General features: G+C 32.0%; 2 protein-coding genes across 5 annotated transcripts in view; one reads left to right on the plus strand and one right to left on the minus strand.

The window, feature by feature from the left end:
- LOC130817450 (protein DOG1-like 3) overlaps positions 1–11,994 on the plus strand; it is a 12,351-nt gene extending 357 nt beyond the window's left edge. Inside the window, exons 1-2 of one of the 3 annotated variants that reach the window (XM_057683159.1) lie at positions 1–849; positions 11,225–11,994. The exon at positions 1–849 is cut by the window's left edge and continues 357 nt beyond it. In XM_057683159.1, coding sequence (XP_057539142.1) covers positions 1–806 — 806 coding nt within the window. In that variant the 3' untranslated portion in view covers positions 807–849; positions 11,225–11,994. Of the gene's footprint in view, positions 850–5,369; positions 7,353–11,224 lie in introns of those variants that run through there. The other 2 variants (XM_057683158.1, XM_057683156.1) reach the window with 2 other exon arrangements.
- A 504-nt stretch (positions 11,995–12,498) lies between these two features.
- Positions 12,499–25,591, minus strand: LOC130817449 (protein disulfide-isomerase-like). 2 transcript variants are annotated; one of them, XR_009043804.1, is made up of 12 exons: positions 25,234–25,591; positions 18,290–18,320; positions 17,441–17,734; positions 17,128–17,316; positions 16,924–17,046; positions 16,649–16,786; positions 16,429–16,548; positions 16,217–16,334; positions 15,721–15,833; positions 15,299–15,630; positions 14,166–14,243; positions 12,499–12,896 (listed from the first exon to the last, which is right to left on the minus strand). XR_009043804.1 is itself a non-coding variant. In XM_057683155.1 (10 exons), the coding sequence occupies exons 1-10, from the start codon at positions 25,407–25,409 to the stop codon at positions 15,427–15,429; spliced, it is 1,506 nt and encodes a 501-aa protein (XP_057539138.1). In that variant the 5' UTR covers positions 25,410–25,591; the 3' UTR covers positions 15,251–15,426. The 2 variants fall into 2 exon arrangements, 1 of the variants encoding a protein (XP_057539138.1); XM_057683155.1 differs by lacking the exons at positions 12,499–12,896; positions 14,166–14,243 and having other exon boundaries at positions 15,251–15,630.
- Between the last annotated feature and the right edge of the window lie 829 nt (positions 25,592–26,420).

A 26,420-nucleotide genomic window follows, 5' to 3' on the forward strand; every position in this document is an offset into this window, starting at 1 on the left:
GCAACTCGAAACCTAACCCTGAACTGAAATCGTTTGGCGGGTTTTTTGAGACGTGGCTCCATGAGCAAGAGCGTGACCTTGAAGAGCTCAAGGCCGCGACTAAAGCTCATAGTGAGTCAACTCAGTGCTCTGCTGAGTTGACTCAATTTCAATGTGAGCTCATCCGTCGTGTCATGAGCCACTATGAGAACTACTATCGAGTCAAGTCTGAGTCAACCACAGAAAACGTGTTGGGAATGATGAGTCCGTCATGGAGGTCTAGCTTGGAGGATGCCTTTTTATGGGTTGGTGGGTGGAGACCTAGTATAGCTTTTCATTTATTGTACTCAGTTAGTGGGTTACAGTTCGAGGCTGGACTCAGTGAGTTACTGGGTGGGGTAAGCACATGCGATTTAGGAGATCTCTCACCGAGTCAACTCAGTAAAATCGACGAGTTGCAAAGGCAGACCATTAGAGAAGAGAGAGAGTTAACTGAGATTCTTGCTGTTCATCAAGAAACTGTAGCTGACTCATCAATGGTGCAACTCTCACATATAGCAACTGAGTTAATGGAGGATAACTCGGAGCGAGTTGAGACTGAGTCAATGAAAGAACGAGTTGAGTCTACACTTGGGAAAAAAGAGGACAAATTAAAGGAGATCTTAGGAAAAGCAGATGATCTACGGCTGAGAACTCTTAAAGAATTGGTGGATATTCTGAGTCCAATTCAAGCCGTTCATTTCTTGATTGCTGCTGCTGAGCTTCATCTGAGGGTCCATGATTGGGGCATGAAGAAAGATCATGCTGATGAAGAAAGATCATGCTGATGATGCACATCATCATTAAACAAAATTCAGCACTTCTAATGAAGTATGTTACTATTTATATTATTCTCATTTCATTTATTTTGCTATATTTTCTATCTAAATTTTTGGTTTCCAATAGCAAAATATAGCAAAACAAGTAAAAGAAAATTATTCTCCATCTAGTTATTTTTTTTAGGAAAAATTATAAAAATAATTTAATTTTTAACTAATTTTTCTATAATAATTCAAAATATTGATTAACTATGAATAATTTTAAGTATGTAGTCATTTAACCAATAGCATTATTAGTTTACCTTCTACCGGTTTGGATCGGATTTATAAATTTGATTTTCTTTTATTTTATTTTACCTTAGTAAATTAAAATATTTACCATCCTCCCACCTAATGTTAATCTCTCTTCTTAATTTTCAATTTCAATTGCTAAATCTGGAACTTTCAGTCTAATAGATTGCAAAATCCACCATTGAAAATAAACACAAAAGATAGATCCGTGTTGCAATTGACATTTGAGCAACGAAGATTAACTCGCATAATTAATATCAATGGTAAGTTAACAAAAAAAAAAATTTATGTACTTTTTGGGTTTCAAATTACCCTTTTTCTTTTCTAAATTTGCTTGTTAATTTTCTCTATTTATGTTTGTGTCGTAGGCTAGTTTTTCTAATTCTTTTAGATTAAAATGATGATGTGGTGGCGTGTTTGTAGAGGTGTTCATTCGGGTGATTGGATCGGTTCTGGACGGGTGTCATTCAGTTCAGTTGTATGGTTTGGTTTTACTGGGTACAGATCGGGTTCGGGTTTTATTTTCTAGTAGAATTCGACTACGAATTACTAATTACTATAGATCGAGTCAATATCAAATTAAGTTGTTAGATATTTTTTAATTGATATTAAGATTTCCATTAGTTAAGGCAAAAAAGTTAAAATGCAAAATCAGTTATTGATTATTACTTTGTTACTTTTACTTGCTTGACTGTAAATTAAAATTAAAGTATTATCATTTCATCTAATTTGATTAAAAATAGTTAAATAAACATTGACCATTGATTATTTAATTCAAAATATATAAAACCATGTATATATAAAATTTAATTTATTAAAATTTCTATTACTTTATTAGATTAACTAATAAGATGATTGAATATGAGTCGATCATACCTCTATGTTAAAAATTGGTTCAGGTTTACAGCATTTCGATAAAAAATTCGTTCGGGTTAAGTCCGTTTTAGCCGGATCAAGTTCGGTTTTGAGCATGATTTGGGTCGGGTATGACTCCGGTCGGCCACTATTAGGTTTGGGTAATCTCGATTAACGATTATATGTCAGTTATAAAAATCGATCGCAGTTCGGGTTTGATTTTATGATTTTCGGTTGTAAATCGGTTCGGGCGCAACTTCGGTTCGAATAATGTCAGTTCGATAAACCTAAAAAAGAAATATATTTTCGGGTCGATTAACTTTCGGTTTCGGTTTGGATTTTTAGGTCGGTTCACATTTGAACGGCCCTATGTGTTTGAAAGAAATGAAGTATTTCTTTTCATGGTAGGAGAGTGACACATGTTTAAAAGATATATGAAAGAGAGAATATGGAAAATAAGAATATTTTCTAAATACATTTAGAGAATGTTATTATTCTGTAAATAATAGTTTGCCATATTTAGCTTTTATTTCTGTGTATATATACGTGGTGTGATAATTTAAATAATACAAAACGAGCATTCACTCAAATCCTTTATTTAGCTATTTAAATTCTTTTCAGAGAATATATGGGATAAACTCATAAAAAGAATTTTAATGGAGCTCTATACTGGTTTAAATGAAGAAACAAAAGTGTAAAGGAAGATCGAATTTCCAATAGTAAAATGACTTGCTAGAACCGATTAAAACAATAATAGCAATGTTACAAGTTATTGACCCATGTAAGACATTATTTATAATTAATTAATAATTAGAATTATTAGAATTATTATAGGAAAATCAGTTAAATATTAAATTATTTTATATAATTTTTTCTTTTTTATTCTGTTAATCGTGACTTTCCTGACTCTTGAGGAAAAAATAACTTAATATTTTATATTTTAAAAAAATTTTTTGATTGTTGATTTTTGGTTATATTTATTACATAAAATACCAATAATTATTAAGAGAGGTAGAGATTAAAGAATACTTTTCTCAGCCTGGGCAGTTCGAGGTATTTTTCATGTCCGATTCTAAGGGACTAGGACCTCCAAATTTTAGAAGCCTCAAATTAGTTTTATATATTTTCTTTATAATGAAATTCTGCATTTCAAACTTAATATTTCGCTACTATTACATTTTATACTGGTATTAAATAGTTTTACGGTTAATATAATTTTCTTTAATAATTCGTAAAAAAGTAAGAATCTCATTTCAAAGAAAAACCAAAAAATTAAATACTTTAACAAGATCGAAATTAGTTTGATACCACGTAAAGGAACCAACTCAACCAAAAATTTAAGTTGATGTGATTGAGATCCCAAAATATGTTATATATTGTAAGATGATAGAATCTCATTTAAAAAAAAAAACGAAAAAAGTAAAGAATTATCACAGTTTGTCTTGGATGGGAGTAAAAATACTTTTTAATGAGTGTAATTCATATCAAAAACAAAATATAATAAGAAATGAATAGATCGAAGTAACTTTAAATAAAATCGTAAGACTGATTGTAATTTTGATATTACTAATTTAAAGTTGTTTTTTATTTTATTAAAACGTAATAATTTTTAGAAAAAGTAAAAATTATTTTTTTGCATTTTTTTTATTTTGAGTTTTTAGTTTAAAAATGTACTTACAATTGAAAATAAAAAAAGATAACAAATGAACCGAAATTGTTTTTGAGTTTTTTCTTCATTATCCTTATTCCATTTATGGCTCTCACCTAGGATAAGATTTAGCGAGTTGAATGTAACCTTATCTTATTAGTAAACACTAACAAAAAAGTTATTACTCCCTCCGTCCCTATGAGATTGCACCCAATTTATATTGGGTGAAATTTAGTGGAAAGTGAAATTTAGTTGGAGAATAAAACAAAAAAACAAATGGATAATAGAAATTAGTGGTTAAGATAAAGAAAGAAAATAAGTTTGTGAATGAAATTTAAAGAAAAAAAAATGGGATTATTGCCAAAAAATAAAAAAATGTGCAAAATGAGTAGGACAAATAAAAATAGAAAGAAATGCAAATTAAGAAGACTATGGAGAATATTTAAACCTCAATTATCATAACATAAATAAGAAACTGTACATAATTTAAGGAGTAATTTAACTTTAAGTTCAACGTAGTTTTTGAGTTAGATTTCTATTTTTTTTGTTGGTAGTATTGATAGAGTTGACCTCTTCGTTATGAATTAATTAGTCACAATTAAAATTGACCTTTTTGAGGTACAACAGAATTTTGACATATAGAGATAGAATCATAGATCGTAGTAACTTTAATGTTAGAGGGTGTTTGATAAACGATTGATAGCTGGTAGTCAATAGCTAATTACAGTGGATGGTTTTTATCAGCTGATTTTATTAATTTTTTTGATTAACTGATTTTGAACTCGCTGTTATAAACAGCTTGTTCAAAAATAGCTTATTCATAACAATAAGTTGTTTCAACCAGTTAATTATTGGATGGTTTGACCATCAAACTCTCTATTTGTAATAAAATAAGCTAAAATTGTCCAATAAACTATTTTGTCAAACACCCCTTAATTTTTTTTATGTGTGTTATTTGTAAAATAGTTTATATTAAAAATATGGAAAAACGATGATAACAAATTTCATTTGTTTTGCAAACTGAATATATTTGAAAATGTTGAATTATTCTAAATATTTTACACTTGATTGTCTCTTTGGGAGAATATTTCAAGTCCATCCCATTAAAAATTAATGTCTACTTACCGTACTCTTAATGCCTATTTACATTATTCTTAATGTTTACTTATCGTATCCTTAATGCCTACTTTCAATATCTTAAATGTGTACTTACATCATTCTTAATGCTTACTTACAATATTTTAAAAAATATATAATAGGCCGACCCAATTAGAGATAGTCTCTCAAAGAGATCGTCTCTCTCAAGAATTTGTGAATATTTTATTCAACAAATTAATTGAAAATATGAATTTGAGTCAATTTTATAGGATTTTAATAAATGTAAAACATATCAATTATCAAAATTCGTAAATTCTAAGTAAATAGATGTCATTTACAATATATAAACGTAAAGGCCAAAATTGAATTTTTTATTTCAAATAAATATTACGTTATCAAACACTACATCTAGACCTGTCAGCTTGATCGATCAATTTAGTTTTTCGTCGGTCAAGGTTGACCTAATGGGTCATAAATAATTATTATTTTATTCTTTAAGCTAAAAGTAGCAAGCAGCTAAACATGCCACGAAATTTTTATTGTGAAAAATAAGAAGATAATTTCTCTTATTATGTTGGACTAAAAATAACTTTTTATGTCATAATTATCTAATTTAGATTCAAATATTGACTAAAATTTAATAGATTCTAACTTAAAAATATTGATGTAAACTAAAAAAGTTATCAAAATTCAGATGGTGTGTACTCATTCCTGATGCTCTGAAAAGTTTTGGAAAGCCAAAGAATTGTGTGAAGGAAGCGGTGGTGCTTTAGAGTGAAGATTTTCATATGAAAACTTTTCTTTTCTTTTCTTTTCTTTTTTCTTGGTATATAATATGCCTAAAACTAGGGGCTGTGTATTGGACTGAAGCTTCTACAAGAGTCTTAGAGTCTTAAGAGTAGTCTGTTTTCTCTATAGTTTTGTTTTGTTTTCTGCTTTAAAGTTTTCTTGTAATTTTGATCAATAAAACATTTTGTTGGAAATACTTTACATGTGAGACAAGATTCCACATCGATAAAATAGTGGGTACTAGACTTACATATATATTAGGTGAGCTAATCCTCCTAATACAATGTTGTGCGACAACGGAAGCAAAAATCGATGAACAATAATAAAACAATAAAGAAATTCAATGCAAACAATAAGAAAATGACACAAGAGATTTAACGTGGTTCACTATCAATGCAAACAATAGGAATTCCAATCACACTCACAAATTATAACGACTCTCTTGTAATCTCTCTCAATTTGTGAATCATTATGCCGTAACCCTAAAATGGGAGTTTCTATACTAATGCCCAATAAAAGGAAGTTATTACGTAATAAACACAAAGTAACCGACCCGAAAAAACATGAAAGAAAATGCTCCCGTGAAAAGAAACCGCCTTTTCGCGAGCCGCTTACAACTTTGCGAGCCGCGACATGAAAACAGAACGCACCCCGTGCCCCGCGGACCCACCTGTAGCTCCTCCGTGACTCTTCTCTTGATTCATCTTCTTCACCATTCAATGGTGCTACTAGTTAGAGTCACCATACTCAACAATCTCCACCTTGACGAAAACTCGTAGTCAGCAAGCGATCTCATCAACACATAGAGAACATATCTCAAGTCAAAACCCGATACAAAGCTCATGCATAAGCCGTACATCCCGGTAAGTCTTCAACCAAGACTCATCTCGAAAAGTCTCCAACCAAGACCCATCACATACTCTTCATCAAGTATAACAACTCATAATGCTCCATCTGCATCACAAGGCCCAGGCAAGCTCCACCTTACGGCCAACATGCCTACAATAGGAGCTCCCCAACACCGCCCCTAAGGGCCTACTACATCACATAGTAATCAATATTTAGCAAGTCTAAGCAATGTTTAAACTTATGAAATGAACTTAGTAAAGAAATCAGCTGGGTTGTCAGCAGTCCCGATCTTCTTTACTTTTACCCTCTTGTCAATACAAAAGAAATGATACCTAACATCAATGTGCTTGGTCCGATCATGGTGCACTTGGTCTTTAGCCAAGCAAATGGCACTTAGACTATCACAATACACTGTAGCAAAATCCTGTGCAATACCCAGTTCACCTACATGGCCTTTGAGCCATATAGACTCCTTAGTTGCAAAAGTTAAAGTCATGTACTCAGCTTCAGTAGTAGACAACGTAACCGAAGACTGCAATGTAGACTTCCAACTAACCACAGAACCACCTAAAGTAAACACATATCCCCAGTCACCGACCTCCTAGTATCCACATCAACTACATAATCAGAATCATTATACCCAATTACCAAACACTCCTTACCATTCCCATACACAAGACCAATATTAGTTGTCCCTCTCAAATAGCGAAAATTTCTTTTAACCCCCTGCCAGTGCTCTCTCCCAAGTCGAGCCATGAACTACTTACAACACTAACAGCGTGCGCAATATCCGGCCTCGTACAGACCATAACATACATCAAACAACCAACTACGTTGGCATAAGGGACCCTAGATATATACGCCAACTCCTCCTCAGTTTGAAGTGACATAGACAAAGACAATTTGCAGCTCACAGATGTTGGTGTACTTATAGGCTTCGATTTCTCCATCCCAAAACGAGACAATATCTTTTCGATGTAACTTTTCTGAGTCAAGAAAAGCTTAACCCTAGCCCGATCCCTATAGATCTCCATACCTAAAATCTTCTTAGCTGGACTCAAATATTTCATGTCAAATTCCGAGCTAAGCAACTCTTTAAGTCTAGTGACATCAGATTTATTCTTTGTGGCAACAAGCATGTCATCAACATATAATAGCAGATAAATCATGGAACCATTATCTATCTTACTATGATACACACAGTAATCATAGTGCCGAGGGGATTGCTTAAGTCCATACAATGACTTTAGTAATCTGCATGCATAGTGCTCTTTCCTTGGAATCTCGAATCCCTCGGGCTGCTTCATCAAAATCTTCTCCTCCAAATCACAATGGAGGAAAGTCGTCTTAACATCCAGCTGCTCTAGCTCAAGGTCATAATGTGCTACAATTGACAATAGCACACGAATAGAAGTATATGTCGAACCACCGGTGAGAATATCTCCATAAAGTCAACCCCTTCTATCTGACTAAACCCCATTGCAACTAGCCTAGCATTAAAACGAACTTTCTCAGATTCAGATGACCCTTCTTTCTTCTTAAAGATCCACTTACACCCTACAAGCTTCTTCCCCTCTAGTACCTTCAATGGTTCCCACACTCTATTCTTGTAAAGAGACTGCATCTCTTCACTCATTGCAGCAAGCCATTGCGTTGACTCACTACAACTAATTGCTTATTTATATGTGGCAGGTTCATATGACTTTATATCATCAGCTACACTCAATGCATAACCTGTCAAATTCTCAACAAAGCAATTTCTTCCTTCCATCTCTTCAATCAACCTAACAGGCTTCTTGATAACTCGTCTAGGTCTCTCAAGAAAGGTGTCAAATTGACTAGATGACCCCTAATTAGACTGCTCCACCTCCTCCCCGGAGTTTGGAGAAGATGGAACAACCTCAGGTTCAGGAGTGCTTGGCACTGGAACCTCAGCATCATCATCAATAAATTGCACTCGAGGTAAATCAACAATGGATGATTGATGTACCTCAAGTACTCCATCTGTCTACAGCAAGTTCTCCCCTTCTTTTCCCTAATCAGAAGATTCCGTGCTCTTCTTTGATTACATGGTGCTCTCGTTGAAAGCAACATCCCTACTAAGAATGACTCGACCCTCCAAAGGTGAATAGATACTAAACCCCTTCACACCTTCACCGTACCCAAAAAAACACCCCATTTTGGCTCTTGGATCTAGCTTACCCTCACTAACATGATAATAAGCAACACAGCAAAAGATCTTCAAATTAGAGAAACTAGGCAACTTACCACTCCATATCTCAAACGGGATTTCGAAGTCAATTCCCGAATGAGGACCCCTATTGATGATATAACAAGCTGTCATCACAGCTTCACTCCAATACCTCCTCCCAAGCCTTGCATTAAAGAGCATGCATCGAACTCTCTCAAGTAGTGTCTGATTAACCCGCTTTGCAACACCGTTCAGCTGTGGTGTCATCCCGAAGGTATGATGCCGACCAATACCCTCATCTGCGCAGAACTGATTAAACACCTCTTTGCAAAACTCTAGCCCATTGTTTGTTCGTAGCTTCTTGATCTTCTTACCCTGTCGATTCTCCACCAGCGCCTTCTATTTCATACAAGCTTTGAAGGCCTCATCCTTTGACTTAAGCAACCTAAGCCATGTGTATCAGGACTTGTCATCTACAAATGACACAAAATAGCGGAAGCCTCCCATACTTTCAACCCTAGATGGATCCCAGCAATCTGCATGAATATAATCGAGCGCATCATTTGTAATGTGAGCACCCTTGCTAAACTTTAACCTATGTTTCTTCCTAAACACATAATGCTCACAAATCTCAAGGCTGGCATCCTTGATCCTGGATAGTAGACCTCTCTTAGACAATAGCTGTATCCCCTTCTCCTCTATATGACCAAGCCTGGTATGCAAAATCTTGGTCATCTCCTGGTGAGACACCCGATACGCAAACCGCAGATTTAGACTGTGTGAAACCCTCAAAGACATAGAGGGTGTTCCTTTTGATACCTTTAAGTACCAAATCAAAACCTCGGTAAATGGACAACTCCCCATCCGAAAACACTTCGCTGTACCCCAAATCATCCAAGGTGCCTAATGAAATCAGATTCTTCCCCAAAGTAGGGACATGTCGCAACTTAGTCAATGTCAACTTCCACCCATCACTAGTCCTCAATCTCATGGACCCAATATCCGTAATTTTACAAGGTGCGTTGTTATCTACAATAACTTTACCCCCATTGCAAGACATGCGTGTCAAACCAGTCTTGATGCGGATTCATATGGAACGAACACCCCGAATCTAGTCGATGCGGATTCATATGGAACGAACACCCCAAATCTAGAACCCAATCATCAGAAAGATCCCTAGACTTGGCAAAACTCACTAATGCCAAGTCTTCCTCCGATTTATAGTTCTCTTTCGGTTTTTCCTCAACTACAACAGCTTGGGACTTGCCCTTTCTCACCGGACAATTAGCCCTAAAGTGACCTGATTCCTTGCAGTAATAACAGGTCTTCCCAACAGTCTTACTAGATCCCTCATTGCCGTTTCCAGTACTCAACCCAGTATTATTGCCCTTGTTAACCCCTTCTTCTTTTTTGATTTCCCGAACTTAACAAACAACCCACTGCCACTCTCCCCGTTATCACTTATAGCTTTCTGACGAAGTTCCTTAGTATGAAGTGTTGCCTTCACTTCTACTAGGGTCAGTGAGTCTTTACCAACAACAAAAGACTCGTTAAAATTCTAACAGCTAGTAGGTAGAGACACAAGTAAAATCAAGGCAACATCCTCATCATCTATCTTAACATCTAAGCTACGCAAATCTAGTAAAATAGAGTTAAGTTTTTCAAGATGTTCCTGTTAGGGAGTATCTGATTGCATTCGGAGGTTGAACAACCGCTGCTTCAGCAATAATTTGTTGGTCAGCGACTTAGTCATATACAATGACTCCAATTTCATCCATAATTCTGCCGCTGTAGCCTGATCAACGACCTTTGTGATGATATGATCATCCAAACTTAGAAAAATGGTAGAATGAGCCTTTTCCTCCATTACTGCTAATTACCCGTCAGTTAATCAGTCTTTAGAGCCTGCAGTAGTACTCTTTGGAGCCAACGGACGCTAGATTTGCTGTTGTTTCAACAGAGCCTTCATCTTTATTTGCCATAGCCCGAAGCTATTTTTCCTAGTAAATTTCTCAATTCTTATTGTAGAATCTCCAGCAATTGTTTCACTCAAAAAATCTCGAAGGACTTAAACATGAGCTCTTGATGCCAATTGTTGTGCGACAGCGGAAGCAACAATCGATGAACAATAGTGAAACAATAAAGAAATCGCCATTTCGCGAGCCGCACACAACTTCGCAAGCCGCGACATGAAAACCGAACACACTCCGCACCCCGCGGGCTTCTCCGCGCCCCGCGCACCAAGGCAGTAGGTGCTCCGCGCCTTGCGGGCATCTACGTGCCCCGCAAACCCACCTACATATAACATCCCTGAATTTCCAACCCCTTGCATGAAACCAAAACCGTAAAGGACGGGAGAAAATTCTGGTGCTACATTAAAATAAAATAAGTAAAATAATAATAAACTTCTAAAATGTCAGTGGAAATTTCGGCAGCATCTGCCTTTAAGCTGTGCGCCTTTATAGAAAAAAAAGGTTATTTAGAATCTAATAAAGTAAAGGCATCAACGGCCTATCAAAACTATATAATGGCGGAATTATTCGTCGCCGGCTTCTCAAATCAACATGGCAAGCTGATGTGCTCATTTATGAACACATTTACTACCGCTTTATTGTGCCAACTTTTATGCTTTTCAATCGTTATTATGCACATTACGTACGATTTTACCTTGTTCTTGTCTTTGGGGTTGTTTTGTGGTTATTTCAGGAGATTCGGAGATAACAAGGTCAACATCAATGCGTTGTGAGACTTGGGCACGCAAATCGAGGACTTTCCGGAAGAGCACAATGAGCTTGGAAGCCTCTAATCTCTAGCTGTTGCTCCATTTAGGCTAGCCAAGACACCATTCAAGCAATTGGTGTTGATCATGTTCAAGTCAAGAGGCAAAAGCAGCTGAAACTGTCGAATCAAGCTCCATTCGGCGGAATGGTTAAGTCATTCGGTCGAATGGCCCCTGTTTTCTCAAAGAAAATTTACCAAAGCTGCTGGAATAGGCGAATGACTCACAGTTTGGGCGAATGGCCCTCCATTCGACCGAATGGACCTCTCATTCGGGCGAACCAACCTCAGAGAAAGTTCCTGAAATGATTCAAACATCGAGATTCGGGCAAATGGATCCCCATTCGGGCGAATAGACCTGTTTTCTGCGGGAACCATATTTCTTCTCAAGCCAAACTCAAGGGCATTTTTAGACATTTGAATCACCTTTGCTTAGAGGGCATAAATACCCCACTTTCTGTAGAAACAAAGGGGCAAGCCCTAATACATTCTCTAATATAGCTTTATTACTTAGCTTTCTTTAAGTAAAAACCCTAGTTTATCATAGTTTTATTATCTCAATCTTTTATTTCAAGTCTTTACTTTCTAGTTTGGATTTCAATCTTGATTATTGAATCTTTGGCACCTCCTTATTGTAGCATCAACATTTAGTTGTAAGTATCAATCTCCTCATTGCTTTGAGTTCATTTAATGCATTTACTTTGAGTTCATTTATTGCATTTATTGTCTTGCCTTATATTTATTGCTCATCTAGAATAGTTTCTACATTACTTTTATTATTGTCGGTTTCTTTTGATCACTATTATCTATGGTTTTTGTTTTATTGATTATCATTTTTTCCTATATTTCAATCATGTGTGAGTAGTTTTCCTTGGGGATTGATTAGTGAAACCCTAGGAATGTTTATGCTCTTTATTTTTTAGGATTAGGGAAAAGATGATAATGATTAGTTCTTGAAACCCAATGCGAATCTTGTCCTACAACTCCTCCGGAGACATAGGGCGATTCTAGGTTGTTCGTTGTGATTTGTGGAATCACCAACTTCCTCTCGCACTCTTGGGTGTCTAGACGAGTTATTGTTTGATTTCCTCTGACCCAATATATGCTCTTTTAAAGTCACCTTCCTAGGGTGAATCTAATCTCAACCCCTTTTTCTCCCCTTTTATTTATATTGTTAATCAACCGTGCTTGTTATTTCCGTCATTAGTTTTAGATGCCCTTCAACCTACAAAAACTAGTTATGTTGAGACGTGAATTTATTGTCAACCTTATCCTCGTGGTTCGATCCCCTACCCCAAGCATGGATCGTGGTTCCAGTGTCAACGCGTACGTTTTAAAAAGACTTAACTCCTTAAAACCATACAAAGTCATAAACTACGCAGCGGAAATACAAATATACAAGGGAAGACACGAGGTCTCATAATAAAACATACACAACCAAAGTTTACAAAAGATAAACAAGAGCTACAAAATCGAAAGATAACAGTATGATACAGGTTATGCTTCGTCCTAATCACTCTCCCCCAATGCAAGGCAATGAAAAAGAAACTCCAATACCTGCTATGCCTGTCTATGATCCTTCTGCTGCTCGACATTAGACCTAAGGCCAATGTGTCATAGCAGGACAATCATAGAAAGTCATCAACAATCAAACATAAACACAAACATGTACACGTTAGTAACTAGTTATCAAATATAATAAGGCCAACTACTAGATAACATTATATTATACAACAACATAAGTTGATTTTATAAAACACAAGCACAGATAGTAACCGTTTATCGGCCACTTATACTTCTTAATCACATTACGTTATTTCCAACCCGAACCAATTGTTGTTGGGGTAGAACGCAGGTCTTCACACTCCTCTTCTCAAAACATAAACTCTTGCTAAACACACGTAGTATCAACTCAGCCAAGGCATTAACGGACTACCTAACACATGACCTTATAGAGCTTGTCTATCTTAGAGCAAGTGTGATCATAGTCCATCTTTGGGACTGGTAACTCCCTTGAAGTAACTTAACTTAGGCGCACTTCTCACAAGCGTAAACTACTCTATCATTGAATAGATTTTCTATCAATGAGTAAACGTTCTATCAATGTGTAAGCTTTCTATGAATGAATAAACTTTCTATCGATGAGTAACATTCTATCTGTGGATATTTTCTCCACTTCATGGCATAGTGACACAGCCAAGGGCGTTATCGGCCATCCAGCGCCCATGGCAAAGTATGAGCTCATACCCCCTCCAGCTGACCCTCTCGGGTCCTACCTTCGGGAAAAACTAACACACTGGGGTACTAAACCAGTGAAGAGGCCACCATATTGGGGTTTGCAAGGCCCGCATGGTAACACCTCGGTCAAGGGGCGGTATCGGCCATCCGGCGCCCAAATGACAAAAGTATGCTCATACCTCCCATACGGTGATCCCGTCGGATCTCACCTTTGGGGACTATTAAATCAATCAGACATAATCCAGTTGAGTCACACCAGCTAATCATAATCTAATACTTTATCAAATGGGAATAACACCCGTTTTCAACTATTAATGAGCGCCCTGGGATAGCAGCACACCAAAACCCACTGAGCCACTCAATAAAGTATGAAATTCACCTATAAAGGAGTCATTCTAACTCCAAGTAAGGCATAATCCAATTCTTAAATAAATAAGGGGGTAGTCCCGCCTTCTACTAACACTCTCATTCTCTATAACTATTCGAAGCGCAAGGATTTCATAGTCGATAGCTCTTTGTATAATGTGTATTCACTAGCATCTCATAGTTTCGATACAATGCATATTATCACAATAAACAATAATGTCTTAAAGAAAATTGTATATAAGGGTTCGTTACTGCGTGTACGTACCTGTAAGCGTCACTGCACGACCACAAGTCACAAAAGTCACCCAACTAAAGTTCCAACTTCCTCTTATGAATTGAGCGCCTATATAAGTTAGGAGTAGAACTAATAAGTCCATTTATCTACTTTGTCATACCAGCTAAAAGCCAAAGTAACCACTATCATCCATTCACGATAAGTTTTCAATTATTTCAAGCACGTACCCAACTCATTCAACACCAATTATAATTGTTAATTCGACAATAACACAAGTCTTTCTATCAACAACAGAATAAAAAGGATTATGTGAACCGTTTCCTTACATCATTTAACTTTGAGTTACGACGATTCACATTATCTTAAAATAAAACAACCATTCACACTTAAGTCTCACAATGTTAAATATAACACTAATATGACATGATGACAATTCTTAAAGCGGTCGGATCGCGACATCTTTCGCTACATTCTCCAGAGCGAGGAAGACTACAATTGAGCATCACCGCAATTCTACAATAAGTTGATATTATTCCTATGACCTGACTAAAATTATGCATTATAACTTCAATAACAACCTAATATGAGCACTTGTAATCCACAACAATCAAACCACACAATTAGCAACTATTATTCCCAATTTAACAACCAAAATCACTTTCATAGTCAACAAAAATCATCGCCATTGTTAATTATCACAATAATAACCAATCGACTTAGTCTTAAAACAACTTTAAGGTTATTTAATCAATCATCACACCACCAAAAATAGCATAAACACACATTATTAGTAATTTCATCTCTAAATTCAAACCCTAGTCCTTTCATGTGATCAAAGATAACTCTTTTAACCATTATTCATAGCAATAATCAATAAAACTAATACGCCACCAAAATGTAACATCAAAGCCCACACCATTTCTAGTTTCAAAGATACCTTTGATTATTACTCATAGTAAGATTCAAAGAAACTAACACACAATCAACACACAACACATAATTTCTAATCATACTTCAAACCCTAAACCATAAATATGTCCAATTCATCCATCAAACTCTTACCCACAAAAAGATTCAATGAACTTAACAGAAAACCAACATCAAACACAATACACTTAAAAAAAAACTAGAAAATTAATTAGAGAGAAGAGGAGATGGCTCACAATGGGGAAATAAGAAAAGAGGGGTGAGAAGACAAGTGTTTAATGTAGTGGTGGTGGTATTTCACCACTTTATTAGAGACCAAGGAATATACAATTAGGACAAACAAACATTGCATGGGATAAAAGTATCACAATTCATCCTTGTTACTCTTCATCTCTGCCTCGCTCTTGCTCTCCTTGTCATTCCTGTGTTCTTGGATGAATCTAATAAGGTCCTCCTTTGTTTTACCACCATTGTACTCTATTATTTCTCCTTCCTTTTTAATGAAATACATGGTTGGAGTATCTTCCACTTTGAAAACTTCACTTGGGATATCATTTTCACTTTTATCCTACAAACATTCACAACAACAAAACATCAACATATGTTATCTCTTTCTTAAACATAGTAATTAGTAAAGGTAAAAGAAAAAGGTAGTTACATATTTTGCAATCAAGATATCAGTGTCCTTTTCATATGAGATAGCGACTTCTTCCAAGATTGGAGCTAGCTGCTTGCAGTGACCGCACCATGGTGCGTAAAACTCTAGGAATACTGTCGGACAAAATCGAAAACAGTAAATAAAAACTCCACAATTTCGGCATCAACCTTCAATAATGACTATATTTAAAAGAATTGTTAAATTATTCTTTACACCGTTCTCAACCATCAACATGACAAAAAAAATTAATAAATTCTTTAGAGGCTCTATGAAATTTCATATATTTTCAATAACTTTGTATCTTTAAACATTTAACATATAATATGTAATTTAATATTTTTCGAGGCCCTGTGTGGTTGAACATGGTCAGAACCTCCCCTCAATAAAAGAATATTATTTGAACCATAGCTTGATGCAAAGGAATATAATGAACTCTAAAATAATCAAATTTAAGCAATCCCTAGCTAAATCATATTCAAGAGAGAAATGAATATACCATCTTTTCCAGAGTTGAAAACCATATCTTGCAAGCTATCAAGAACCACCACCTTTACAGGCTCATTGTTCTCTTGGGGAATAGGTTGTGATCTTAGATAAAGTTCGAGTTTTCCATTCTGCATCCATTTAATGTTATAAGATGCTATTACGAAATCAGAAAACAAAATGACATTTAAGAGAATTTACATTAAATGAACTAGAAATATTTACCATGTAGTCTCGGAACCAAAAAGCAACTTCATCGGGCTTCAAATTTGTCTTACGGTATTTCTTATCGTCATTTTCATATATAAAGATGAACGGCGTATGAGAATGATCAAGCTTAAAGGTCTATTTTCCCCCAAAATATTATAAAAATGTGCAGTTAGATGGACATGAGAATGTATAAACTTGATAAATCTATAGAAAGATGAGGGATGAATGATTTAACCTCTAATAGTTCTTTGCTTTCTTCAACATCACAAAGTATAAAGTATCTATTTCCTCCTTTGAGCAGGACAGCCACATCATTAAATTTGGACTTCATAATGTCAGCATTTACACTTTTGGTGTCCAATATCATGAAGATCTGCAAGGACAGTGTTTATGATAAATCCATTACATTTGAACACGTGTCCAGAATCTGACTCGGGTACACAAGTCCAGGGAACGAAGAGTCGAAAAGCATAGCATGTGTAACGATCAAGAGGCTGATGCTAATAATACCTTTGCGTTTTGTTCACGGAAAATTTTACGAAGGTAGGTATTGCTGGGATCCTTGTTGAATGGAACAACCGTAGGCATATCTTCTTCTTTGATGAACTTCTCCAAGGCATCCAAATCAAAAATCTATACAACAAATCAACTAAGTCATTAATTTGTTCGTAACACTTACATTAAGGGTACTTTCGTATGTTATACATATATTACCTTTGTATCAACGAAACGTTCATCAAATGGCTTTAGGAATCTAACAGTAGACTCTTTGACAAAATCTGGTCCTCTGGGAAGAAATTTAGCATTTAATGTATGCCCAAACTCGTATTCAAACCGCAATTTGTCAGCCAACTTGGTGAAGTTTTCAAATTCTTCCCCTTCAAACTTTGTGAACACCCCTGCCTGCATCATATTTTCAACACTTTATTTAGCACATAAACATTATCATTTTAATTAAAAATCATCAAAATTAATAGTACTATCTTCATATGTAGAGAAGCAGTGGTGATATCGGGATTAAGCTTACAACGAAAGTCTTCTTTTCATCGATGTATTTAGAAGAATCAGCATAAGATTTGATTTCAACAGAAGCCGGTCCCAGGAATTTCTCGACAAGCTTAACTATTTCTTCAGCTGATTGTGGTGTATTGGTGATATGATGGATATGTTTTCCTCCATTTCTCAGAATTTTAAGGGTGGGAAAGCCTCGGACTTCAAACATAGACTTAAAATATTCCTTATTTTCATCAGTAGTAAGATCAACTTTCGCAAGGGGGATCGGAGGATCGTGCTTGCTTAGTGTAACGGCAGCCTTCTCATACTGCAATATTCAAATTAATATAGTTCAATATCCAGGCATATGAGTCAAGAAATCAATGTATAAAGAACTAATAAAAGAGATGCAGATTCTATCAATTCATCTCTAAATTTTGACCTCAAGTATTTTGGAGATTTATGTATCATTTTCCACCAAGTATATGATTAAATAATGATGCTAGTGAATGTTTTAGATGAAGTATATAAATATGTTATGGGCTACAACTATCTACTTATACTTTTGGTTGAGTTGTTTATTTGATATTTGCAAATTGCATGGTATCATAAACCAAGTTGACGAAAATTCATAGAATCAAATTTCATCGAAGCTTTATTTCCAATGGAAATATTTAGTGCCAAGTATAGGTGAATTGTGTTTTGCATTTTACATTTCCAGCCAAATGCTCTTATGTGAGAGGGCATGATAGACGTGATAGCGTTATATAACTCTTGGGGCTTCAACCAATTAACTTAAACTTTTGGTTGAATTGATCTCTTGACATTATTTGTATGTTTGATAGTTTTTAAGGGTAAATAAAGATGGTAATTATATTGTTACCTCTGGAGCTAGTCTTTTGCAAAATCCACACCTGAAACAGAGCATTCAAGGAAAAACTTTTAAAAAAATGGTAATTTATGTGGCAATATATAGTGGTAATCGAAACAAAGTCATTACTAAAAATTCATTAAAAAGGGACACATAGTTGTTAAATACTAATATTCTTGGTAGAGGTGTTCGTTCGAGCCATCAGGCGAATTTTGGATCAGGTGCTTCGAATCGGTTTAAAATTGTGTCCACATTGATTTTTATACAATTGTAAATCTATTTTTAAGTCGGGTTATATTGGGTTCGATTATAAAGTCGGGTGAATATCGTGTCATCGAGTCTGTTTTGAACACACTTCTAATTCTTGGTAACAAATGGCAACAATCTAAAAAATTAATAAGAAAAACTGATTCACGTTCATCTATCTATCTATCTATATTAATATAATAATAAATATATAAATAAATAACTAGCTCTCGTATGAAACTGTCTCACTATGACAAATTAGTTTATTACAAATTCTTGTGACAGACGATCTCTTTAAAAGATCATCTCTAATTAAGTCGGCCCATAATATTTTTTTTAAAATATTGTAAGTAGGATTTAAGAATGATGTGTAAGTAGACATTTAAGAATGATGTAAGTAAACATTTGAGATATTGAAAGTAGACATTAAGTATACGGTAAGTAAGTATTAAGGATAATGTAAGTAGGCATTAAGAATACAATCACAAATAGACATTAATCTTTAAATGGGTTGGGCTTGAGATATGTCTCTCAAAGAGACGGTCTCTCAAGAGACTAGCTATTAGTGTATAGCTTCAATGTATCATTTTAAGATTATAAGTGATCACTTTAAAGTTATAAGCGATCACTTCAAAACTATCAAAAGTGATCATTTCAAGGTTATAATTGATCGCTTTAAAATTGTAAGTGTCATTTCAAGAGTATACGTGATCAATCAAAAATTGTAAATGATCACTTTAAGATTATAATTAGCCGCTTAAGATTGTAAGTGACATTTTTAAACTATAAGTGTATATTTGACTAGTCTAATAGAAATTGTCTCATCATGAGACCGTTAAATTTGAGAATTTGTATAAATTTATTATGTATAATAAAAAAATTTTGATTCTTAAGGTACGAACTTTCTCTTTTTCGCTTTTAAAGGTTTCAATGTTAATTTATCTTATTAAAGTTCTAACTTTCTACTAGATTTGTTTTTAAAGATGTTCTGATTTCGTAACCTAGAATATTGATCACCTTCCTCTTTTTGATTTCACTATCTAATTTCTTCCCCAACCAAGGCCTCCTCACCCCTCAACCATGGCCTCTTCACCATTTTCATCTTTTTCATCTCTTTCGGTTCTTCATCTGATTCTTCTCTTCCACCATCGTCACCATTTTATTATTCATTTCTTTCATCTTTACTATTTTTAACAATTTCAATATTCAATAAAATGATTAGGCTTTAAATCTCTACAAAATAAATTGAAATCATATGTTGAATTTGAGTGTTTGATTTCAATCTCCTTAGAAATCTCCAAATATTTATATACAAACTCATCCAATTAATTCTTCATTAAAAAATGGATTACTCGCAAAGAAACACCTTTTAAAACCCCTTTTTTTTTGTAAAGAAACACCTTTTATAATTTTTTTTTGTAAGAAAACACCTTTTAAGAGACTTTTTTTAAAAAAAAACACCTTAAATCAGTTTTCGGTGACTTTTGTCAACTTTTTGGCGTTGACTATACCATTTGTCAACTTTCCGGCGTTGACTTTTATTTTTATTTTTATTTTTATTTTTATTTTTATTATTAATATTATTTTTTAAAAAAATTTTTATTTTTATTATTATTTAAAATAAAAATTTTTAAAAATAAATAATAATAATAATAATAATAATAATAATAATAATAATAATAATAATAATAATAATAATAAAAATAATAAAAATAAAAATAAAAACAAAAATAAAAAAATAATAATTTTTTTTAAATTTTAAAAAAAAAATTTTTATTATTTTTTTTTTAATTTTTCCTTTTGTTTTTATTTTTATTTTATTTTTAATTTTTATTATTATTATTATTTTTTTAATTTTAATTTAATTATTATTATTATTATTATTATTATTATTATTATTATTATTATTATTATTATTATTATTATTATTATTATTATTTTTATTATTATTATTGTTATTTTATATTTTTTATACTTTTTATTTTTATTATTATTATTAATTTTTTTAAAAATTTTTTTTAAATTTTTTTTATTTTTGTATTTATTTTTATTTTTTTTATTATTAATATTAATTTTTTTTTAATTTTAATTTTTATTATTATTTTAAAAAAAATTTAAAAAAAATTAATAATAATAATAATAATAATAATAATAATAATAATAATAATAATAATAATAATAATAATAATAATAATAAAAATAAAAATTAAAATAAATAAAAAAATAATAATAATAAAAATTAAAAATAAAATAAAAATAAAAACAAAAGGAAAAATAAAAAAATAATAATAATAAAAAATAATAAAAAAAAATTTTTTAAAATTTTTAAAAAAATTTAAAAAAAAATTATTATTATTATTATTTATGTTTTTATTTTTATTTTTTTTTATTATTATTATTATTTTTATTATTTTTTTTATTATTATTATTATTTATTTATTTATTTTTATTTTTTTAAATAATATTAAAAATAAAAATTTTTTTAAAAAAATAATAATAAAAATAAAAATAAAAATAAAAATAAAAATAAAAATAAAAACAAAAGTCAACGCCGGAAAGTTGACAAATGGCATAGTCAACGCCGGAAAGTTGACAAAAGTCACCGGAAACTGATTTAAGGTGTTTTTTTTTAAAAAAAAGTCTCTTAAAAGGTGTTTTTTTTGCAAAAAAAAAAATTATAAAAGGTGTTTCTTTACAAAAAAGGGGTTTTAAAGGTGTTTCTTTGCAAATTTCCCTTAAAAAATTCATTACATTTTTGTGGTTTTTATTTTTTTTATTTTTTTTAAATTTTTCTTGCTTAGTATTTAAAAATTCATTTTAATTTTTTGTTCAAGAAATTAACTCCTTCAAATTCTGTGACTATTTAATTTTACCATTATTTATTATCTGTGATTATATCTTAGTTGATCTAGATTTTATTTTCTGTTACAAGATTTAGAGTATAAAAGGTGTAAAAGTCTTAAGTATACTAAGTATATTAAGGTATAAAAGTTTGAGTACAATTATAAATTCTAATTATACTAAAGTTAAATTCCATGAAAAGTTAATGGCATGTACTATGAAAATAGTAGGGTAAAAAATGGACTAAATATTAATTTTATAGTTAAAGACAAAAGGTTAAAACCTAGTTCCAAAAAGAATAAGAAAATCAGCTCGTCATGAATGACACCATTTCGCCATGAAACGGGTCCATATAATAGCTCATTTCTTCAATTGATTACTTTAGATAATAAGTAACGTTTTAAAATTATAAGTAATCATTCTAAAACTATAAAAAGTAATTATATTAAAATTATAAGTGATCACTCTAACGTTTTAAGTGATCATTTTAAGACAAAAAAATATATATTAGGCCAGTCCAATAAAGATGGTTTCACCGTAAGCAGTAGCAGAGCTACCTTAGAGTCCGGGGGGTCACGTGCCCCTAGGCGGCTTTGTTAGAAAAATTAAAAGTAGACTTTTGATAATAAATAATTTTGTTTCTGGTTTGAAGTAGAAATGAAGCCCAAAAAGCTTCATTTGTAGCTGAATCAGTTTGTGGCGAAAATTTGAAATAGATAAGCCAAATTATTAAAAAAAATCATTAAATAAGATTGAAATTAATTTATTTCCAAAACTAAGCGCCTAATTCTCAAATCTGAGGTATGGTTCTGCTCGCACTTACTAACTGCGAACAAAGGGTTTGATTTAAAAAAAACTCAAAAGAGTTGTTCGCACTTACTAACTAAAAGCAGAGCTGTTGGCTTTGTTTTTGACTAAATCAGCTATTCGCAGTTACTAACTGCGAACAGCTTGGTTGATATTTTTGACCAGTTTGCCTCTTTTCGCAGCTCGCAATTAATAATTGCGAACAACACCGAACCTGAGGTCTGGGGATGGAGGCACTTACATTTGAAAATAAGTTAATTTTGATCTTTATTTTTTTAAAATAATTTGACTTATCCTTTTCAAATTTTCGTTTGTGGCCGGGAGAAGTCTTCTTGGGCCGCAGAGAGCAGGCCCATTAGGCTGCTGAAACCTTTTTCTATTTCCAAATTCCAATTAAGCTATTTTCGAAAATTTGAAATTGTTAAGCAAAAAAAAAAAATTAATTAAATAAACCCACTTTTAAAAAAATCCCAAAAGTAAGCGTGAAAATTCCAAACCATGTTTGGGTCTGTTCGTAGTTAGTAACTGCGAACAGCAAATAAGACAAACTAGCTGTTCGCAGTTAGTAACTGCGAACAACTCCAAACCATAGATTTGGGATTTTCACGCTTAGTTTTGGAAATAGTTTGATTTTTTTTAAAATATTATAAGTAAGCATTGAAAATGATGTAAGTAGACATTTAAGATATTGAAAGTAGGCATTAAGAATACGATAAGTAAACATTAAGGATAATATAAGTAGGCATTAAGAGCATGGTAAGTAAATATTAATCTTTAATTGGCTGGGCCTGAGATACGTCTCTCAAGAAACTAGCTGTTATTGATCAACAAATATCACGTTAAGAATAAAAAAGTACTCTTTTTTTATTTTCTTTTGTTTGTCGATTTTAATTTTTTCACTTTAGTATAGAAAAATTTAAATTAGATCTTTAAAGTATATATTAAAGATAAAATATATTTATCTGATTTTTATTAGATTTGTCTTGATACAAAGTTTTTAATATATATATATGTTTTACAATTTCTTATGATAAATATTTAAAGATATTAAAGTCAAAAGTTGCTTTAAACTACCTAAAAAAGTAAAGTGAAAGAATATTTCTTATTTTAGGAAAAAACTAAAGTATGTTTCTTTACTTTGGACAAGAATTGCTTAAATCACATACAAATACACGAATCAATTTACTAAATGTGTGATTTTAAAAATTATAAATTATTATTGTTTTAGCTTTATATATTAGTATAGTATATAGCATAAATATATATTATTGCTACACATTTCTTTATACTCTAAAAGATTTTTTTAAGCATATACTCTGTTTATTTTCATTTGTTTATCTATTTATTATTTTTACAGATTTTAAAGCAAACTTAAAAGTTAAATAATATAAAGTGTGAGTTTTTAAAAATTCTAAAAAGTCGATATTTAAAAACTATATATTGAGACGAATTTATTAAGATCCCACATGAATCTGTTTTTTTTATACAGATCAATGAGATCATAATCAAAATTTGACACTAAAATTCATAAATTATATTTGAAAATGGCATATGAAAATAGTAAGTATAATGTTAAAATCACACATATAATAAATTAATTCGTGCCAGAGTCAAGCTAGTTTTCTATTTATATGTTCTTATAAGGAATATTCACGTGAATGAATTAAGGGAAATTATATTTTTAGATGATAAATATATTATCTTATTGATTATTAAAGTTAATGGAAGAAGTGAGCACAATAAGTATTAAGAATATTACAATGTATGTAGACAATGTAGTTAATGAAAATTTATGAGAACCACAATTATTAAAAAAAATATTTAAATAAAGTTAATAGTTAGTAAAAACATGTGAGATTAAAAAAATATAAAAATATTAATTTTAAGTTAATGGAAGATATCAAGAAATCATAAACATTAATAAAATATTAAAATTAAGAAAAATAATAATATGTAAAATTTATAATATATAGAAAGACTCTTTAGAAAAATATCAAATAAAACGATACAAAATAACAAATGAATACTTAAAAGAAAAAAAAATACATTCATATTTTAAATTAGGTCAGAAAGCGTTGCAATGAGATTCAAAATTAAATTAGATTCACAAAATATTAAAAAGTTTCTTTTAAATCGAGAAAACATGAGCATTAATGCGCTAACAAGGACACATATATTTATAATTTCAGATTTTATTGTTTCAATTATTTGATGATGTCCCCAATTTTAATTTTTACTACTATGTGTTGTTTTCTTTTCATTTATTTTTTTCGCACATCTCAATACATAACTTTAAAATTTAATAATTTTAATTATAAATTTTTAAAAATTTTAAAAAGTTGATATTTAAAAAGTATATATTAAGACGAATTTAACAAGATCGCACATAAATATATTTTTTTTTATATATAGATGAGAAATGGTAGTCAAAGAATGACACAAAATTTTATAAATTCTATTTGAGAAGAAAATACGAAAACAGAAGAAATATAAAAATTGATATGTAGTGTTTTTCAATTTGAGTACTTTATACTCCATTCTATTCACCACAAGTGTCTCATTTGCTTTCTGGACATTATTTATCTCTTACTCTTTATTTATATTTTAATATTAAGCTATAAGTTAAAACATAGTCAAGTGGTATCTTGTTTGATTCGTGTTAATGTAAGAATTATTCATATTAACTTTTCATAAATTGTAATTATAGATAATTAGAAATATTAAGAATTAAATAAGTAGAGTATATAAAACAAATGAGAGATTTATAGTGAATAGGAGTGACTATATTTTAGTGTGGACGGAAGTCGACAATGACACTACGCCATTAGCAAGTACATTAATTTTTGTGATACACCAACCTAACCGATTGATTATTTGCACTCATTAATTAAATTGGCACACATGTCACCTATTACTCAATCATCATCATCAACAATTTTGCTAAAACTAATGATAAATTCATCAATAATTCTTCTAACATATGGAATAGAATCTGTGTTCATAGATTAATATAAATATAATTAGTAACAAAAGAGTAATGGAGAGTAGAAATAGAAACATACCAAGGAGCATAAAACTCTACTAAGATGAAATCCTGTTTGGAAACAATATCAGCGAAGTTAGAATGATTTATTGTAATCACACCATGTTTTCCTTTTTCTTCTGCTTCAATACCACTTATTGCTGCTATTAACACCACACTCAAACACACCTCTAGTCCCCTCCATCTTACACCCATTTCCCACCCTTTATTTCTTCTTCTTCTCTCTCTCTAATTAACTTTGTTTATGAGAAAATCAATGATAAGGAATTACTTAGTCTTCCAACTGTTTTTGATTTGCTAATTTGTATAGTGAGTGAAAATACTGATAATTCAATAATTGAATTTGACACGTGATAAGCACCTTCAGAAACATAATGTTGACGTGGGAAAACACTATTGGTTATGCTTTGTCAAGGGACTTTCTGATTGGTTGGCTTTGTTCATACTATGGAGGGTAGAGAGGGGGAGCATGGGTTGGATTTCCATTTGAGTAAGGATCCTCTCTATTACTTAAAATGTAATGAAAATTTCATCAAACTAATCGCTATTATTGCTTGGTGGACTTTTATCAAACAATAGATAAAAGTTATTGAGAGGATCCTAATACACGCTCCAGTTCCACCACTCACCAGGGACTCATCTAGAAAATAGTGAAATATTGTCAATAATATTTCTATTGTTAAAAGGTAGGGAGAATATATGGAGAAAAGTAGTATATGGAAATAAACTTATATCAGTTTATCTTAGCTTCTATTACATTTTTCTCACAAAGCATTGTGGAACTTGCACTTATATATAATGCAAGATGATAAATGTATACAAAAGTGTTACTATTGAGAGGGATAGGATAACCCTCAACTCTATGCATTCAATTGTCTTGTCCCATCAATCACAATACACCCCCTTGAATGCATTACATATATGTGGAAATTTTATTATGACATTCATAATCCAAAAATTGTCAAATTAAAAACCTTTATCAGAAAAAAACCCCAGTGGGATAAAAAAAACTGATCAAAGGAAAAAAGAGTACAGTGAGCATATTTCTTCCCCTGAAGTTAACATATGTCTTGAAATCGACACATCCCAATCTTGCGTACCAAATATTCGAATTGCTTTGACGGGAGTGACTTTGTGAATAAATCAGCAGGGTTTTCACAGGTTTGAATTTTTTGGACTTTCATCTTTTTATCTCTCTGTAGATCA

This window comes from Amaranthus tricolor, chromosome 7 (assembly GCF_026212465.1).
Source record: "Amaranthus tricolor cultivar Red isolate AtriRed21 chromosome 7, ASM2621246v1, whole genome shotgun sequence".
Lineage (NCBI taxonomy): Eukaryota > Viridiplantae > Streptophyta > Magnoliopsida > Caryophyllales > Amaranthaceae > Amaranthus > Amaranthus tricolor.